The following is a 19463-nucleotide window of genomic DNA, read 5'->3' as shown; positions in this document are numbered from 1 at the left end:
AAGCAGAGCAATGTATTAATATTGATATGTTTATATAATAACGCCTCCTCCCTCTCCTCCTCCTCTCCTGTGCACACAAGCGGCGATCGTTAATTTATTAGATTGGAAGAAAGAATGTAAAATAAAAGAGAGGGGGGAATAAGCGGAATGTGGCAGTGAAGGAGTGTAATTTAACGATCAAACGAATCTGCATGTCTAATAAAAGCGATCTGCTAAAGAGCATTAGAAAGAAGAGCGCCCCTGAATCTCTGCAGGAAATGTTCTTTATATTATACATATACACGCAGGTCCTGGCTGAGCGCTACAACACAACCGCCGCTCCTCGCCTCATTAAAAATCCCCCAGCCGCTTTTTCTGACCGCAAACCCCGTCAGTCACCCTCTCCCCTACCCACCGTCCCCTCCATCCCCTTTTCCGATTTTTAAATTGATTTTAAAAGACAGCTGCCCACTCGCTTCCTTCTCCCCACAGCCGAGTGCGGCGTTCTTCTTTTTTTCAGCGGAGCCCCCTGCGCCCGAGGACGGGTTTTACGCCCGTTGCGGTAAAATTGGGGATGCGGGGAAATATTAGGAGCCGTCGGTTGTTATTTTCGGCGCCCGGGTTCCGCGGGTGACCCGTTTTATATTGAGAGGACGCGGCGCAGCGGCTCGGCCCTGCCAGGACCTGATGCAATCCATTGAAGCCAACAAGTTTGGAGAGAATGTTGAGTTCAATCAATTCAGAACGTCGAGATGGAGCCCAACTCACTCAAGGTATTATTATCTGCTCCTGTATGGCGTGCTCCTGGGAGAGGGGGCCAGCCTGGCACCCCCTCACTCCTGACCACACCAGCCTCACAACTTTCACCCAAAACTTTTTTAGCCTGTGAAATGAGAATGGCATTTGTTTTATTGTCACATTCCTGCAGTGCTGTGTGTGTGTGTCTTATGAATTGAGGGCTTGCTGTATCTCCTCAGAGAAAGCTGTGTCCTTCCTGTCATGTAATTGTTTTTATTTATTTATTATATCATTGTTTCTTTATTATATCCCTGTTTCTTTATTTATTATATCCCTGTTTATTTATTTATTTATTTATTATATCCCTGTTTTTGTTTTTTTTCCCTCCTGCAGTGGGTCGGCTCACCCTGTGGTCTCCATGGACCTTACATCTTCTACAAGGCTTTTCAGTTCCACCTTGAAGACAGACCAAGGATCCTCTCCCTGGGTGACTTTTTCCTAGTCCGATGCAAGCCAGAGGAGCCTATTTGCATAGCCGAACTCCAGCTGCTGTGGGAAGAGAGAATCAGCCGGCAACTTTTATCCAGCTCCAAACTTTATTTCCTTCCAGAAGATACTCCCCTGGGTAGGAATAGCGACCACGGCGAGGTGATCACCGTCTTCTAATCCCTTTTTTTTTTTCTATGTTGTTGCTACACTCCCCCCCTTCTCCACTCTACTTCTGGGCTGCTGCTGCTTCTTCGATCGTACGCTTGCATGGGAGAGATGCACACTGTCAGGGAAGCTGCAGCATTGTAGGTTTTCTAAAAGAGTTCTGCTAATCTGATGGGGCTTCCAGCTGTTTGGTGGGATCACAATTGCTGCTGATCGCTAGTGGTAGGTAATTCAGCTGTAATGTTGTCAACGGTTGGACGCTCATCCAAGTAGCTTCCTCAGCTTTGAGTGCCAGGAACCTACCCCAGCTTCTTCAGCTTTAAGTGCCAGGGACTTACCCAAGCTTTGGATGTCAGAAACCTTCTCCAGCTTCTTTAGCCTTGAGTTTAAGGGACCTACCTAAGCTTTGGATGCCAGAAACCTTCTTCAGCCTTGAGTGTAAGGGACCTACCTAAGCTTTGGATGCCAGGGACCTGCCCCAGCTTCCTCAGCTTTCAGTGCCAGGGACTTACCTAAGATTTGGTTGCCAGAAACCTACCCCAGCTTCTTCCGCTTTGAGTGCCAGGGCCTTACCTAAGCTTTGGATGCCAGGAACTTACTCAAGCTTCCTCCAGCTTTAAGTACCAGAGACCTACCTAAGCTTTGGGTGTCAGGAATCTACCCCAGCTTTTTCAGCCTTGAGTGGCTGGGACCCAACTAAGCTTTGGGTGCCAGGAACCTACCCCAGCTTCCTCTGCTTTAAGTGCTAGGGTCCTACCTTTTGGGTGCCCGGAACCTACCCCAGCTTATTCTGCTTTTGAGTGCCAGGGAACTACCTAAGCCTTGAGTGCCAGGGACCTACCCCAGTTTCATTATCTCTGAATGGCAAGAACCTATTCCAGCCCTCACAGCTTTAAGTGCCCAGTACCTCTCCCATGCTAGGGTAGATTCCTAACACTCACTAAGACTAAGGATGCTACTTGGGTGAAGGTCTTCAACATTACAGAACAAGTCCAGTTGAATGTGACTGACTACTACTATCTATACCACGACCTGGATAAACAAGAAGCTTTACAATTGCTGCTGATTGTCCTGCCAAGCTCAAACACCCCCCCAGGGTGATCGCACAAGACACATCGATAGATTGTTGAATAGTGTGTTCTCTCTTTTTTTTTTTTTTTTTTTTTTTTTTTTTTATTATTGTGTACTTGGCTTCTAGTGCTGCTTCACTTGATTGACAGCCCTATTAATAGCCTATGCTCGTGTGATTTGTGCACTGTTTTAAAGGATTTCACGTTAGGGCTTTGGTTTATCAGCCCCGGTGTGTTTTATTGCTGATTGCATCCATTACAGCCCCACTGCTTTATTATTGCAGAGCATGATGATATTGTTCCCATCTCAGTACTGTTGTTTGATATGTTCTAAGAGGGAGGAAATTCCGAAATGGAGGCTGAGTGAGATCAAAAGCTTTTTTTTTTTGCTGGCAAAGATGTGTTGAATAAAGTGATAAATGACAGGTACCTGAATAAATACATTCTGAATAACTTGCTGATTGGCTTGGGTGGGTTGAACAGAAAAAAAAAAATATATATATATATATTATATCAGTTAGTAACCAGCGCCAACACGTTAAGCATTAACTGCATAATCCCTAACAACGAATCTGATGTCTTTAGATTGTTTATTGAGATGATCGTTTCATTGGATGGTATTTATAACTAATTGCCACTATGTCATCATTTAACTCCTTGAATGCTGTCAACGGCACAATGCAGCTATTTTTTATATATATATAATCTGGGCATTGAAAGCCCCCCCCTCCCCTCCCTCTTCTTAGAACAGCAGAGAGAGAAAATGTTTGATCTACAGTTGGCATTTTTCAGATAATAGCCCAGATCATCAAAGCATGATCGGTTTACAGTGTATTTTTCCAGATCTGTAATTTCAAGTAGCTCTGCAATTATTGCTGGTTTATTGTACTCCAATGGCTGCAATAGGTTACTGCTGAACTATTTTTACAGTGAGCCAGTACAGCACTCTATTTATAAGAGAATAGATTGCATGCTAAATCATATAAACAGCATTGTTCCAAGGCACTCAGCCTATATCAGATTTTAGATCTCTTGTCCAGAGGCAAAGTCATCCTATTTTTAAGACTGCTGTTTGCTTAAGTCAACCTATCGCCTAATGGGCTTAATTACAGTTTTGTCTTTGGCTGCATTTAAAGCTAGTGTTACATTACAGATTAATATTACATGTTTTAAATGGCTTCAGTATTCTGAGCTGTGCTTGGCTGCCCCCCTATGCTCACATTTTAACGTCTGGTTGCTTTGTTTCTCATTACTCAAGTTGTTTTTGTGTATCTTTGCTTCTGTCAACAATATCAAGTTGACATTATGTTACTTAGGAGGGAAAAAAAAAAGGTTGTTAAAAAAAAAAAAAACATTAGCAGGTTGACCTTACTTCTGCCAAGATCTGATCATGTCCCCTCCCCCTGTCTAACTTTCCTGTGCAGCTGTCTACCCCCCTCATCTGCCACCCCCCTCCTCTTCTAGTACTTATTATTTGCTTTTCAAATTTATTACTTCAACATGGCTTGTGATCTGGAAAAAGGGGAAGGATTAAATATCAAGAAACCAGTATGAATATCATCCATGTTCTCCTGCCACTTAAAGGAAATGACTCAGCCTTTTTATTAGTGCCTGAGAAGCATCAATAACAAGCAGAACAACAGTTTGACACAATGCAGCGTTGAGATCTCGTTTTAATAGTTGAACAATTGTCTGCCATAAATAGATGCTGATCATGTTTTCAGGCTACTGGGCGTTAACATATGTGTGTTTTTTTTTTTTTCTGAACCTATAATTACCATTTAATTTTTTTTTTTTTTTTTTAGTTTCCATTTCATACCTTTAGGCAGTTAAATGATTTTATTACTTTAAACACATTTGGACTTATTTTTCAAAGCAGTATAAACAAGGGTGTCCAGTAATCCCTAGCAGCTAATCATTTTACAGAAGTAAGATCAGCGGAAGCAAATTTGAATGGTTGCTATGGGTTACAACACTTTTTTTTTTTTGGGGGGGGGGGTAGTGGGAAGTGCTGTAGCCCATAGCAGCTAATCGGAAATAATTTCTTACCTTGCAGAAAAAAACTGATACCTGGTTGCCATGGGTTACTATGATTTCTGGCTTATTCAGTAAAGCAGTGGTATGAGTAATGAGGACGTAAACTGGGATGTAACCCATAGCAACCAATCAAAATAATTTCTTACCTGACATTAAATAAGCCAATACCTGGTTGCCATGGGTTACTATTCTTTCTGACTTGTTCAATAAAGCAGTATATTGAGTAATGAGGAAGTGAAGAGTGATGTATCTATAGCAACCAGTCAGGAATCCTTTCATTTGTGACCAAAGATAAACTTGTATCTGGCTGTCATTGGTTACTACACTTCTGGCTTTCTCTGTAAAGCGGGGCAGTGAGTAATTTTAAGAAGTGTAAGAGTGCTGTAACCCACGGCAACCAATCAGAAATCATTTCTTTTTCGATCAAAGATAAACTGATACCTGGTTGCCATAGATCACTACACTTCTGGCTTGTTCATAAAAAATAAAAGAAATGCTGTAACCCATAGCAACCAATAGGAATATTTTTTTCCTTTTTTAAGTAAGTTAGATGTATACCTGGCTTTGATGGGTTACCATGCTTTCAATCTTGCTTGGTAAAGCAGTCAAGTGTAATGAGGAAGTGAAGTGCTGTAACCCATAGCAACCATTTGTGAATCCTTTCTTTTGTATCTAAGATAAACTAATAACTGGTTGCCATTTGTTACTATACTTTCTGGCTTGCTTGGTAAAGCACTGGAAAGCGTTATGAGGTCATAGTGCTGTAACCAATAGCAACCAATCAGTCCTTTATTTTTGCAATAAAAAAACATGTACATGGTTGCCCCAGGTTTTTACACTTTCTGGCTTTTTTTTTTAGTAGAGCAGTGAGAAGAATAAGGAGGATGTCAAGTGTTATAACCCATAGCAACCACAGGATGTCGAGTGTTATACCCATAGCAACCAATCCGTGATCCTTTATTCTGCAACCGAGACAAACCAATAATGTGTTGCCATGGGTTACTATGCTTTTTGGCTTGTTCGATACAGTAGTAGAGTAACAAGGAAGTGCCTTTACCCATCACATTCAATAAAAAAAAAAAAAAGTATTGTAACCCATAGCAACCAATCAGAAGTGATTTTGTAATACTTGATCTGAGTACAATGTATTGACACGTGGTTGCTATAAATCACTGAACTTTACACCACCATTGAATTAGCCTGTTTGTATATTGTTCCTGGCTGTGAAATCACGCTGTTCAGTTGTAAAGATATATAATATTTTTTAATGACTAAAGCCTGAATGATTCACATCAACTGGTCTAAATGGCTTTCCGGTCAAGCAGTGGCATTTTGAGCAACGATGCGAAGGTCTGCTTATGTTGTGCTGCATAATATTGATAAATAATTGAAACAGGTAGAAAGTTTCCTAATGCAGTTGTGCTTTACACCCGGCTGATGTCATTTCCCCTCTGGCCTCGGTTAGTCATTCATTATCAGGATAGCAGAAGCAACAGAATTCAGTGTGACTTCATTGGCAGTGAGCCTACAGAAACGAGCAGTGAGAGCCAGAGCCTAGAGAGGGCAACATTACACTCCCATCTTCAAATACACTTTGTTTTCACTTGCTCCATTAACTTGTTTATATACAGCCGCATCCATTTATTATTGATTTGCATCATTCTGCAGGTTTTCTATACTCCCCTAACTAGTTGCAGGCAAAAACATAAATATTGACTTCATTCTACTAATCTTTGCTCTTTTGTGTTTTAATAGCTGCTAATCCCAAGAATCGGGATGGAGGTCATGTTTGCTTTGATAATGGGGTCTCTGTAGTTTATCTTTATGGTGCCTGTGCTAATTTTAGGTTTTGTCGTTTAAACGCCCTTGAAATTTAATTGCTTGGCGGTGGCAGCCGTTACTTCTTGATCTTGGTGTTTGTGTACTGTTGGTGAAATAGGTTATCAAACTGATTACACAATAAATGTGTGTTGTGCAAGGAGTAGTGTAACTAGGCTATTTTAATATATTAACTGTAGATCTGCAACAAGTTGTGGTTTGTAAAAGTACGCTACGACTGTAAGCCTAAGAAACCGCTTTATCTCTGAGCAATTTCACGAAGTCTAGAGCAACCAAACATTTGGTTGCTATCGGTTACGACTCAGGTTGTTACTGTTATTCTGGGTTACTTCTTTGGTTGCTGTAGCTTAAAGAACCTGTCACCAACTTAAAAAAAAAAAAAAAAGACAAAACCCAAGTAGCTTAAGGCCCCTTTCACACTTGTGCGAATTGTCCTGCGATTTGGGACTGGAAAATTGCATGACAAGTCGTTTTCCATTATTTCCAATGAATACCGTTCATATCTGTGCGACTTGATGTCACACTGACTTTAAAGTAGTCCCTGCACTACTTTGACCTGATTTTAATGCGTTTTGAGGTCTAAAGACATAGGCATTGCTTCAAGCCCAGTCAAAATTGCTGTAAAATCGTGCGTTTTTTTTTTGGTCTCAAGTGTGAAAGGGGCCTTAGTTCTTACTTGCAGTGTTTTTTCCTTTCTGTAAATAATTATGAATGACTGTTTTTCACTTGCAATGTGCCTTTTACCTTGCTAGAAAGTTTTACCACTGCAGGAAGCATCTATTCCCTAGCACAGACTCCTCCCTTCTTGTTTTTTACTCTTCCTATGGGAGTGTGTATTTACTGTCTGTGCTGATCCAGCTCCTCAACCCTTCCACCCCTTCAATTGCCTATATAAGCCTTTACGTAGCTTTTAGCGCACAGTCATCTAACAGAAGTCAATGCGAACCGCATGTAAAACCCAGATACCAAAACCACAATGCACCAGTGTGAACCCATTCTAATGGCAACGCTTGAAGAATGTGTTCACAAATGTGTTTCAGGCCCTTCTATTTAAGTCAATAGGGGGCCAAAAACATGCAATTCTGCTGCTGTACTACAAGATGCACAAACTAATGTACAAAAAAAAAATAATTGCCTGCCTACACTCACATAGTGTGAATGGAGTCCTTTCACACAGGCGGACCGTTCAGATCCGCCTGTCCGTTTTTTTGGCGGATCTGAACGGTCCCCCCCATGCATTCCTATGGGGCATCGGATGGCAGCGGAGACATGTCCGCTGACATCCGATCCGTCAAATCTGGACGGATGGAAACCCTATTTTCCATCCGTCCAGCGGATGGGATCGGATGACAATGGACCGACGGTCCGTTCCCATCCGATTTCCCCCATAGAGATGCATGGGGAACTGACAGCTGTGTCTCCGCACACAGCGCAGAGACAAAGCTGTCGTCCTGCTGCTCAGCGGGGGATCGGCGGCTCGATCCCCCGCTGAGAAAAACTGAATCCGTCCGACGGACGGATAGTGTGAAAGGAGCCTTAGGGTTGCTGACTAGGGATGAGCTCAGGTGTGTTTGGATCCTAGTCTGAACCCACCTGAAAGCTGCACGCCCCTTGTATACATGTGGCTGAGGGCCGGGAAATGTCTTGGCTATGATTGGCCAAGGGCAGTGACAACTTCTTGGCAGGATCACTCAGGGGGGTTCGGACTAGGATCAGAACACACCTGAATGAACCCCTACTGCTACCCCTGCTCCCATCCATGGGCAGCAGTCTCATGGCCTTTAGATCTTTACAAAAGGGGGCGTCATTTACAAGTAAATAACATGAAAAATCATATTAAATAGGCATACACTCTTATGGAAAGATGGCTGTTGAAATGAATGGTCTGGTGTCAGGGTCTCTTTAAAGTTGGAATTGATATTGTTTGCTATAGCATACTGCAGTTTGATGTGCGTTATTCATTAAAACGTATTGACTTTGCTGTACAAACAGCGACCGTGGACAGCTGTAAGGTAGTTCATGTATTCAAAATAATCATCTTGTATCTGTTTCCTAGTTTATAAAGCAATTTAGATCATCACAAGCCTACAAGCTTTACATAAGTTACTGTTGATATGTGGTATACATTGTTTAATTTTAAGTGTAATTAAATATTAATAAGTAACCTGGCATATGTTACACTAGCCTGCCAATTTCTGTTTCTATTCACTGACATTATAAGTGTTTATACTTGGCCTTCTATCAGTTTGAAATTTCATTTGGCAGTATATGTTGCCTTGGGAACAATAATTACCTCATAAGCCATCAGCATGAGTGATCTATGAGCTCACTGCTTTCTAAAACCTACAAAGCATTGTGTAATGTGCAGGAAAAAAAAAGGACTTCTCATTCATAAGCCTGTTCTGTTTTTGGTTTGCAGTTTTATAGGTAACAGGAGTTGAAGTGAATTTAAATTTACACTAAGAGCTGTGTTTTGGCATAATTATGTTTATTATAATTCTACCCATAAGTACAGTTCATGTTATGCTTTGTCACCTAGTAAATGGGTGTTAGAAAAATTCATCTGTAACATACCACTTTTATTTTCTTTACGTATAATCATTCACTTAGAAATAAAGACATTATGAAGTCTAATAATATATCTATATTCTTTGACATTAAAAAAAAGTTAATTAGTCTGATTATATTTTCAGAGATGCATTAGAGAATTATGTGCATTAAAGCTCTATAATATTTGTATATATCTAAATGCTGCTAACTATATGTCTGTGTACATTGCTTACACAGATTTCCATGCCTGTACTCCCTGAGTTTGCATCCATTTGGCTTTGCCACTGGCAGGTATATATTTTAATAATGGTCTATGAAAAGAAAAGGCTGCATAAAGGCACACAGGTGCCAACGGTATTACATGAAAGAGATTTCATGCAGCCTGTTCATTCTGGGTAAAGCTCTGTAGGAAAGCCAGTTATAACAATTTATTTCACTTCTTTTGGCTTCCTTTTTTAGCAAGAGCTTATTCACACCAGTGAGCTCAGCTGATTGCATGGCTGCTGGTGTGTACTGGAAGACACAGTGCCGATGCGCCAATCCCGTTTACTTTTTTTTGCAAAGGAACTTTTATTGAAAAAATAAAAAAAGTTAGAGTTTTATTCACCACAACAGACTTTGCTGATAAAAAGTACTGTATGCTTTTTTTTTTTTTAATGTACACGGCAGCAACGCTGGGGTGTGAACTGACAGCATAGGAAACATGGTATTTTGCATAGCCTCTACGCATATGGTGTGAACGAGCCCTAACGTTATAAGTCTGCATGAAGAAATTTCTGACATGACACAACATGCAGTATATTCGTAATTATCATTTTTTTTAGAAACATTCTAAGGCTACATGTATAGTAGCCTTCCTTGACTGTGGCCGTGGGAAAACGCGAAATGCGGCAAAAATGCATTTTTGCCACAGTTTGCGTTTCCCTCAAACGGCAGTCAACGTGAGGCAGCTCCTAAACTCTGCTAAAAGCCTATGTGTACATGGCAACCTATGGAGAACACAGGCTCCACTTAAGTGCAGTATATAGATTTATTGACATAAAATCAGATTCATGGGTACTCACAAGAAAACATGTGAATGAGCATGGGGGTATCCATATGTGTAAAAAGGGTCCATTCCGGTGCAATGGTTAGGATGGCTCGAGCGGTCACGATTCTCAGAGTAATTGCCGGTGGTTACCGGCACTTCCTGGTGTCTGGAACGCACTGGGGCTCTCCCGCTGTCACTTCTGGGTATGACGTGATGGTGCAGGCGACGCATTGTCAGAGCATGCGCTCCTTCCTCCGGCCTCTCAGGAGAGGCCAGAGGAAGGAGCACATGCTCCGACAACGCGGCGCCTGCGCCATTATGTCATACCCGAAAGTGACGGTGGGAGAGAGGCCTGAGGAAGGAGCGCATGCTCCGATGACGCGTCGCCTGTACCATTACATCATACCCGGAAGTGACGGCGGTAGAGCCCCAGTGCGTTCCAGACACCAGGCAGTGCCGGCAAACGCCAGCAATTGCTCGGAGAATCGTGACCGCTCGAACCATCCTGACCATTGCACCGGAATGATGGACCCTTTTTACACATATGGATACCCCCATGCTCATTCACATGTTTTCTTGTGAGTACCCATGAATCTGATTTTATGTCAATAAATCTATATACTGCACTTAGAGTGGCGCCTGTGTTCTCCCTACAGTTGCTTCCAAGTTCTCTTCTACTTGTCGTCATCAGTGCAGCCTACAGAGTGCTTTTTATATGGATCATATATAGACTTGATTATATGGACTATCAGTTTATGGACTACATGTTTACGGACTGTTGATCTCTTTTGTCCTACATTAAATTTCCTTGCCATTCAGGTCCTTAGTGGGGAACCTGTGGGTCCCATTCTTCTCCTCTTTTTGTGCCCGTTTTTATATTTTTTTGTACATGGAAACATAAGCTTTTAAGGGGTTCAATTTAGAAGCTTTGGAAAAAAAAATGCCAAAAGCGCCTAAACTCATGTTTAGGAGCGGTCAGTGTACATGAAGACTAAAGTTAATTTTTAAGAGCAATCATTGAGGTCTAGGAAAGCGATTTATGCCTAGGCTGAGATTACATTATCAGTCGTCTGCAGGTAGGAGGAAGTATTTATTCAGTCTCCCTTCCCTTCTATTCCCTTCCCTTGCCTAGTGATCGCACTATATAATTGTAAATGTAGCAAGGTGAGAGGTTGCAGCTAGGGAATGATCTGTGTTGGACATTTGTAGAACAGGTAAGAAGTGCACAGGTATTGGGATTTGTATGATTTTGACATCCCTGAGCCAGAATCTCAGTCTAAACGTAATGCTGACCCTGGATAATAAATTAAAAGGAAAAAGGGTGCGCTAACCTTAAAATAAAAAATAGTCAGCACTGAAGGATAAATGAATATTGAAAATAGAAAGGAAAGTGCGCTTCTAAAACAATTGTGCATAAAAAAACAATATGAAAATCCATACATATATATGTATATCAAATGCAAATAACCAAATAATATTGAAAACGTGAATAAAAGTCTCTCAAACAAACAAGATTTTCACGTTTTCTTGTTTGAGAGACTTTTATTCACGTTTCCAATATTATTTGGTTATTTGCATTTGATGTACATATTTATATGGATGGATTTTCATATTGACCCTGGATAATACCTGAATAAAGAAGGTGCAGTCCTTCATGGCAGAAAGTCAGATAAAGGCATTGTTTGTGGGGTGTAATTTTATTTATTTATTTTTTTCTGTAAGGGGTAATAAATACCTCCTAAATATTTGCACCTGTTAATACGAGTGCATTAGAGTAATGCATGGCAAAATCATGCATATTGTTGCACTTGTTGCAAGGAATGCACAGCTGTGCGTAAAACCGTGTGGTAATGCAGCAGCAGTACCCTTTATTTTGAATGGCAACTCAACACACCTACATAGCAATGAAACCTATTTTGCATTGTAGTGCACCACAAGGCATAAAGGTATACCATCTGTGCACTGTAGGGTACTGCATTGAAAATAGTATGTCTGCGTGTTTTGGTGCGTTGGTAGCACTTGTGTGAATGGGCCCTTTTATGTTACTTAGTATGCATGCATTTGACATAAAAAAAAAAAAGAAAAAGTGATACTGGGTCCAATTTAATGTCTGTAATTATGCTGACAACTAGGATACATTTTTATTAATTTTTTTTTTTTTTTTTTTTGAAGGTTACAGCCCCTTGAATATACCACAAAACCATACCACTGAGCTGATCACCTGGTCAGTTTTTCATAGGTTTATGGCTCTGCCACTTCATATTGGCTTGTAATTTGTATTATGAAGTGTAGTTGGGTTTTATGTGGTTGATAGACTGACTACTAGTTTAGTGCTTACTAGCAACTGACGTTTGAGGATGTTTTATATGTCCCTGTTTTGAGCAGAATGTGCTGCGGAAAGTCCCCCACCACTTACTGTAACTAAAATAGGCTGTGATGCTTAACTAGTCTTTTTGAATAAATATTGTAATCTAAACCTATGTTATGCAGACTGGGAAATAAAAATGTTCTAATTGTGTCTTTTAAATAAGCATAGATTGAATTAATGAGAGCATATTTTGCCATTCAGTTGCTTAGTTACAAAGTAGTATTCCTCAGTTCATGTGAGATAAATTGGCTCTTTTATGCTGCAAGCCCCCTAAACATAATGAGTATATTGCTTTAGAGAATGAATATGTAGATTGTACCTTATTTCAATGATGCTCACACTTAAAGAAGTACATCATGATTTTGCAGTGCAAAATGTCACTAATTGCATTGTACCTTTTGTAATAACTCGCACTTGGTCAAGTTGGGTCACATATACTGTATGAAAAGTAAAGCTATATAGTTTTATTTATGCTGCAATTTTAATTTTAAATACAATTTTTTTGTATTCTTTTCCACAAAACACATTTTTTTAATTATATACCAGTAAATGCCTGCCTAATGCCAATATGTGAGATCTGGAACAACACTGCTATGTTAAAGCATCTACAAGTTAGGTCCCTCTCCACATCACCATCTCAACTCCTGCATACCATCTTCAGCATGCAATACCCCACATTCAGCTTTTGGTCAAAGTGGTTAAGACTAAACCTGTACCTCTGACACCTCCACCTAGCCTGTCAAGTCATGTGTAAGATGGTCTTATTATTTTTTTCTGCACTGAACATAATAGCTATGGGCAATGTACATACATACCATGGAGCTGATGTGCATCCCACACTGGATTTATTAGTTTTTCTGGTAGACTTAATCTTTATGGCACACCCAGATTATGCTTAAAAGTGGTGTGGGCTGGCCTATAAGACCTTAGTTGCTGCCCAGGTATCTATAGCACAAAGGAGGGACCTCTCAAAGGTGTATACCAGTGTTTCTCAACCTTTTTTCAGTTGCGGCACCCTTTAAAATTCTGCACAATCTTGAGACACCCCATTCTAAAATGTAAAAAAAAAAAAAAAACCTAAACTAATAGTTTTACATATCACAGCAACATCCATACACAGGGGCCATCCAACATTAGAAGTGATTTATTTCTCCACTATTGCAAACTTGTATGGACTAGTATTCTAGCATTTCTCTTCTACCTCCGTTTCTCTTCTATTGTGACCCCAGTGCTGATGGAGAGGGGATGAGGAGGCGTAAACAAGGATGCTGTTCCCGTCATTCTCCTTATCAACCAGTGAAGTCACTGGTTGTCAGGTTACCAGTGGCTTGACTTGCACAGTGTCCAGGGTTGTCAGGGTGCCAGTGGCTTGACCTGCACAGTTCCCAGGGTTGTCAGGGTGCCAGTGGCTTGACCTGCACAGTGCCCAGGGTTCTAAGGGTGCCAGTGGCTTGACCTGCACAGTGCCCAGGGTTGTCAGGGTGCCAGTGGCTTGACCCGCACAGTGCCCAAGGTTGTAGTTCTACAAAGTAAAAACCTGTGGCAATTTGTTGCCATTTTGCAAATGAACCCAGGGAGGCACACCAGCGTGCCAGGCACCCTGGTTGAAAACTGCTGGTGTATAGGAAGAACCACATGTGATGCTAAATTGTGAGGACTGAAGCAGGTTTCCTCTTCCACTGTGCCACTGCGTACCTAAAGTACAGCAGATATGCATTTCATGGTTTCATATCCAGTGGCAGATGGAGAGAAAGTGGCAGTAGACAATGTTAAAGGGCTGGGAAACTTAAAGCTGAAATGTTGCTCTATGGAATAAGCTTTAAACTCTGCTGGAGCAGTGTTGTATGTCAACACTGTACGCACGTGGTTTTATTACCATTATGTGGTAGCAAATCTCCTGAAGATTTTGCTCCTGCCATGTTGGCCATATCCATAGATATAGTAATAGTGGTGTTCGGGGGAGGAATTATGTGACATGGATAGAGGAGAGCAGGGGGTGTTAAAATGACCCTGTTGCTCTTCCTTGCTCCTTCCTTCAGTTTCCTGCTCTGGATGGGCTATCAGTAGGGAATGCTTGATGAAAAATTCTAGCTAATCGCCAGGAAAGTATTTCAGCTTGTGTTGGTGGGTGGAAATTATACATATGCTAGTTCTACAGTGGCTGCAGTTTAGTGTTGACACCGTATGCTACAGGTTATCTGTGGGTTTTTGACTCTGTACAGGAGACATCATGGCAAGAGCTCATTGACATATTTGATTACTGTAACTAGTTGGGGGCAGTTTGTTTGCACTTTCATTGGCTAATATATGCTGTTTCCACTCTTCAGTAGTCTGCAACTTTTAGTGATTTGACCTGCTAATAGTATACGTCCTGATAACCATTTGCGTTTTTTTTTTTCTACTTGCATGTCCTGCTGGATAAAGTGACATACTTTGCAAATGCCTCTGTAACTGTAGCAGAATCTTGATTGATCACTGGCACATTATTAAAGCAGAACTTCACTCTCAGTTAATGTTGACTATTTTGAATCTTTTTATGCTGCTAGCATTAGTAAATAGATTGGAAAGTAATTCTATTTACTGAAACTTTTTTTTTTTTAATTTCTTTAATTACTTCAAGGTTTCCAGGCCTTGGGAAAATTATGCCATACATCCTGGGAGTCTTCAGGCAGGGAGGAGGGATGTTCTCAGCTAAGTACACCCTGCCTGCATGCCTTACCTAAGGGCAGATGAATTCCTGGAAATAAATGCTAAATTAATCATCTGCCCTTACTTAAAATGGCCATGGCCGGAGATGCTAGGGGGGTGTTTCTTTAGAGTGATTTCCCAGCGAAGTTAAGCATTGAGACATGAATGGATGATTGAGTGGGCTTGATTTGAATGTTAAACATGAATTAAATAGTGTTTTTTGTGGTGCTTACATGCACTGTAGTTCTGCTTTTTAAGAGAAGTAGAAGCAGTGGAAAGTGTCAATATACATATCAACAGTTATAGGTATCAGTACCAGTAATGGACAGGATCAAAAGCTAAGTGCTATTGGACAAACCCAACACTCATGAGTATTGTGAGCTAATGAATATACTTTTCAAACACATGTAGGCACATAGAAGGTACCAAGAATATATTTAGGAAGAGTGCAAGTCGCCCATTCAAGAAGTAGAAACTGTTATGTCACAAAGATTTAGTGATGTCAACACTTTTTCTGGATCTACTATACAGAACTGGATTTAGTGTGCAAACTAGCTGCTTTCAGTGCATATAGGAAATGTTGAACTACCAATGTTCCCTGGAGCTATAAAACTACAGCCTTTATTCAAAACAAAACTACATATGCAAAACAAGCGCTCACACACACACATACTTCAAAGTTAGTTATTACCTGTGTCAGCTCCTCCTCGGTGTAGTATGAGTCACAAGCACTTTTGCTTCTCTGTTTCCCACATGATAGGTTAAATTACATTGTACTCTGCTTGGTATGAGTTTGTAGCTGCTGCCTTTTTCAGCCAAACAAACTTTACTGAAAGATTTTTCCTTGAAGAATTCAGCTTTTAATAGCACTCTGTATTTTTGAACTAAAATGTTGTCAGAAGGTCAGGAAAGCAATGATTTTATGTGGCGGCATTCCAGTGACCTTAATGTTTGGCAGATATCCATGTTTCTGCTCAGAGGTGCCAGAGTAGTAGATAATATGAACATTTGTTTTCATTTCCATAATATTTGAGACTTTCAAATAGCAGATTTTTTGCAATTTTAGAAATAAGTTGTTGGATTTAGAGCATATCCCCCACCTGCTTGACAAATTTGATTTTGTAAATCGGCACAATGAAGTCCTCATTTTTGCAAATCGTTTTGCTACAGATTGTTACGGATCGCATTCCATGTTGCCTATACAGGCTTTAAAGTTTGTGCCTAATGAGAAATGTTGAGATACTACATGTTGCTGGAAAAGGGAAATAAACCATTTGTAGAAATCTAATGTTGCCTGTATCTGTCTTCAGAAAACCAGAAAATCCATAGCCTTCCATTATAAAGCCCTACTAACATGAGAAAAAAGATGGGTTATGGATGTACTCCTTAGAAAAGTCAAGACTATTTTGGTGCCCTATCATATGAAGTCATCCTTTTGAGAAGCAATTGTTGTATCCTTTATTTCATTTGTCGAATCTTTGTATATCAAGGGGAAAAAAACATTCAGCAGATCTCTTTTTAATTCATGAACATTTCCCCATCTTTCATTCCATGTGCACAAAAATACCAATGGATCTGCCAGAAATTCATTTGTGCTCCTTACCTGTTTAGGCCACCAACCGAGCGTCTTTTGCTGTGCTGAAATTCCAACCAGTTTTATCAGCCCTAAAAACAATGCGGCCTTAACTCCCCAGAACCTGCCTATGTTTACACAATGGGCCCAGAGGAGGGTGTTTGTGGTTTTGGGGCATGTGCTTACATTAGTAGGAACTAACCTACCAGCAGCTACCCCTACAAGAATTTAAAAGCCTGGTGATGATGTCACAAGTACTGCCCCGGGCTTGGTAAACTTAAAAGAGCTTAGGTTGCCAAACACAAACCAAACTGAAATCAATGGGAGCCAAATCTGTCCAATTTATTTTATTACAAGTACTTGTATAGCTCTGTCAGTTTTATGCAGCACTCCACACATATATTGTACATTCACATCAGTCCTTGCCCTCAAGGAGCTTACAATCCAAGGTCCCTAACTCATATTCATATATACACATACTAGGGCCAATTTAGACAGGAGCCTCTGTGCTGCTAAAATTAACCCCTTGCTGCCAAATCACATACCTGGCATGTCATTTGACTTAGGGTGGTTGAACCATGGTGATGCCCTTGTACCGTTTTTTAGAGCCAATATTCAGGGCTATTGTAATAGCAATCTGAGCGGCTAACTAGCTTCTGGATTGCAATTACAAGCAGCAGGAGAAGACTTCACCCCCCCCCCAACCCCCGCTGCCTTCCGTGTTTTGCTGGGGCTCCCCCTGTCCCACCGAGAGACTCAAGGCACGTCCACCAGCTAGCCAGGATCGGCTTTAATTGGGTCTGCGCTAGGGTAACCCGGAAGCGATGACCTGACATCACTTCCAGTTTTCCCAAAATGTTAACGTCATTTAAAAAAAAACAAAAGTATTTGAAAAGACAGATCTTGGGTGTTTTGAATGCTTTCAAGGGCAGAGAAGTAATTTTGGGGTCTTCTATTATATTATCTTGTATATGTCTACATTCCTGGTGACAGCAATAAAAGTGATAAAAAGAAAAAATTTAAAGCAACAGCGTAAAAAGAAAATAAATTAATAATTAAAAAAAAAATGTAAAGTGCCCTGTCCCCTCGTTCTAGCGTGCAAAGGCGAACACGTGCGTCAGTCCCGTAAGCATGCAAGTGATTGTTGCACAGGTAAGGTATTGACGCAAACGTCAGATCATGGGCAGTAATTCTAGCACTATACCTACTCTGTAAATCTGTAACCTGTAAACGTTTTTGCACGTTCCCTATTGATAGTGTAATTTACGTTGCATGGGCGTGCGCAGTTTTAAAGTGCGGCATGTTTGTCATCTATTCACTCGGCATAACAACATCTTTTATATTGTACAAATTATTGGGTTAAGTATTGTGTGGGGTTTTTTTTTTTTTTTTTGTTTTTTTGCAATAGAATTAAAAGTGTATTTTTTAACAAAACTGCATTTAAAAAACCTCTGTAATAATAATGTGACAAAAAAAAAAAACACCAATTTATTCTCTAGGACCTCTGCTTAATAAAAATCTGTATAATGTTTGGGGATTCTAAGTAATTTTCTAGCAAAAAAAAAAAACCTGATTGTTACATGTAAAAAAAAAAGTGTTAGAAAAAGCTTGGTCTTAAATTTTCAATTTTACACATGGGCGTTCAATGTATCAATGCAAAAGGAAAAAAAAAAGAAACAGTCATGAGCTGTAATTTTAAAGGCTAAGGTTAACTTTTCCCGAAAATCTGCCAAAAAAAAGCCTATGCAGTCAAGGCCACCAGTAGGTAATAGCTTTGTAAAATGATTATTCTTTTTATTGTTTCACCTGTGGGCCATTTGGGTCCCCTCAGAAGCCTGGCTGAAAAGCTCCTAGTTGGCAACCCTTCTATATATGATTTTCAACTCCTGACAAACAGGGCACCGAATGCGCAAAAGTTTGGATGTTCGTTCAAATGCCTGAACAGCTGAAATGTTTGCTCATCCCTCGTTAAAAGGAGTAATAAAAAACATTTCTTGCTGTAGGAGCAAGGTGAATTAAAAGAAAATATATGGTGAGACATGCTCTAGACTAGACGGGGAGAATTTTTAGGTTTTGTCTGGCCATAGACTTTAATCATGGTCCCTTTGAGCAAATGCGCTGTATATCCCGGCTATTATGCTCTCTGTGAAAGTCTATCATTTTTTAGGTCTGGCAATGCTAAGTATACAGATATATGCAAAGATATAGAAAGAAACCTAGCAAAAATACCATATACATTATTTAAAAGGCTATAAATATGTATACTCTATTGAAAAAGTAATCGCGGTATGGAGTTGAAGCGTGCAAACTGTCTTCGATTGGTATATCCTAGTAAATTGCATCTCTGCTTGACACGAGTAATATTGGCTACTGACATCTGCACTATTTTTAAGATATCTGATGGGAAAACCTTCTGGCTGAATCATTCTTCATGGTCTGATCTTATGACTGTTGCATTGTTGATAATGTGTAAAAAGCTTGTGATCCAAAGCTGAAAAAGACTAAAATCAAACACAGGAATCTTCATGGTTGAAAAAGCTGATATTCATAGGCATGAATCCATTTAGACAATACTAATGGTGTATTTGCAGGCTTCAACATGATTGGTGAAAATCCCTCAAATGTGTTTTTGACATCTTAATGAGGGCTTCATTTTATTTTTTCTATTTCACGAAAAGGATATTTTAGATGTTATGAATACATTTTTCCTGGCTAGAGGCCATGAAAACATGTTTGGAAGTTGAGGGCCACAAAAGGCTTTGGAAGTCTGCCAAAACTCTTCTCAATAATGCAGAGTAAATATATTGTGCTTTTATTATTTAAAACTTTTTTCCATTTGATCTGTGTCAGCAGAGATGGAACTGCTAGCTAACCCATGGGCAGTATAGTTAGGGCTCTTTCACACGGGCGGTCCGATCAGATCCGCCTGTCAGTTTT

General features: G+C 40.2%; 1 protein-coding gene across 3 annotated transcripts in view; it reads left to right on the top strand.

The window, feature by feature from the left end:
* The first annotated feature begins 282 nt into the window (after positions 1-282).
* ARID5B (AT-rich interaction domain 5B) overlaps positions 283-19463 on the top strand; it is a 367300-nt gene continuing 348119 nt past the window's right edge. The window contains exons 1-2 of one of the 3 annotated variants that reach the window (XM_082268249.1): positions 283-752; positions 1111-1365. In XM_082268249.1, the coding sequence (XP_082124375.1) occupies positions 732-752; positions 1111-1365 (276 nt within the window). In that variant the 5' untranslated portion in view covers positions 283-731. Of the gene's footprint in view, positions 753-1110; positions 1366-1455; positions 1594-19463 lie in introns of those variants that run through there. The other 2 variants (XM_082268251.1, XM_082268250.1) reach the window with 2 other exon arrangements.

This window comes from Pelophylax lessonae, assembly GCF_965119305.1.
Source record: "Pelophylax lessonae genome assembly, chromosome: 9".
NCBI classification, from domain to species: Eukaryota; Metazoa; Chordata; class Amphibia; order Anura; family Ranidae; genus Pelophylax; species Pelophylax lessonae.
The sequence above is the reverse complement of the archived record's forward strand: the minus strand, read 5'-3'. Positions and strand labels throughout refer to the sequence as shown.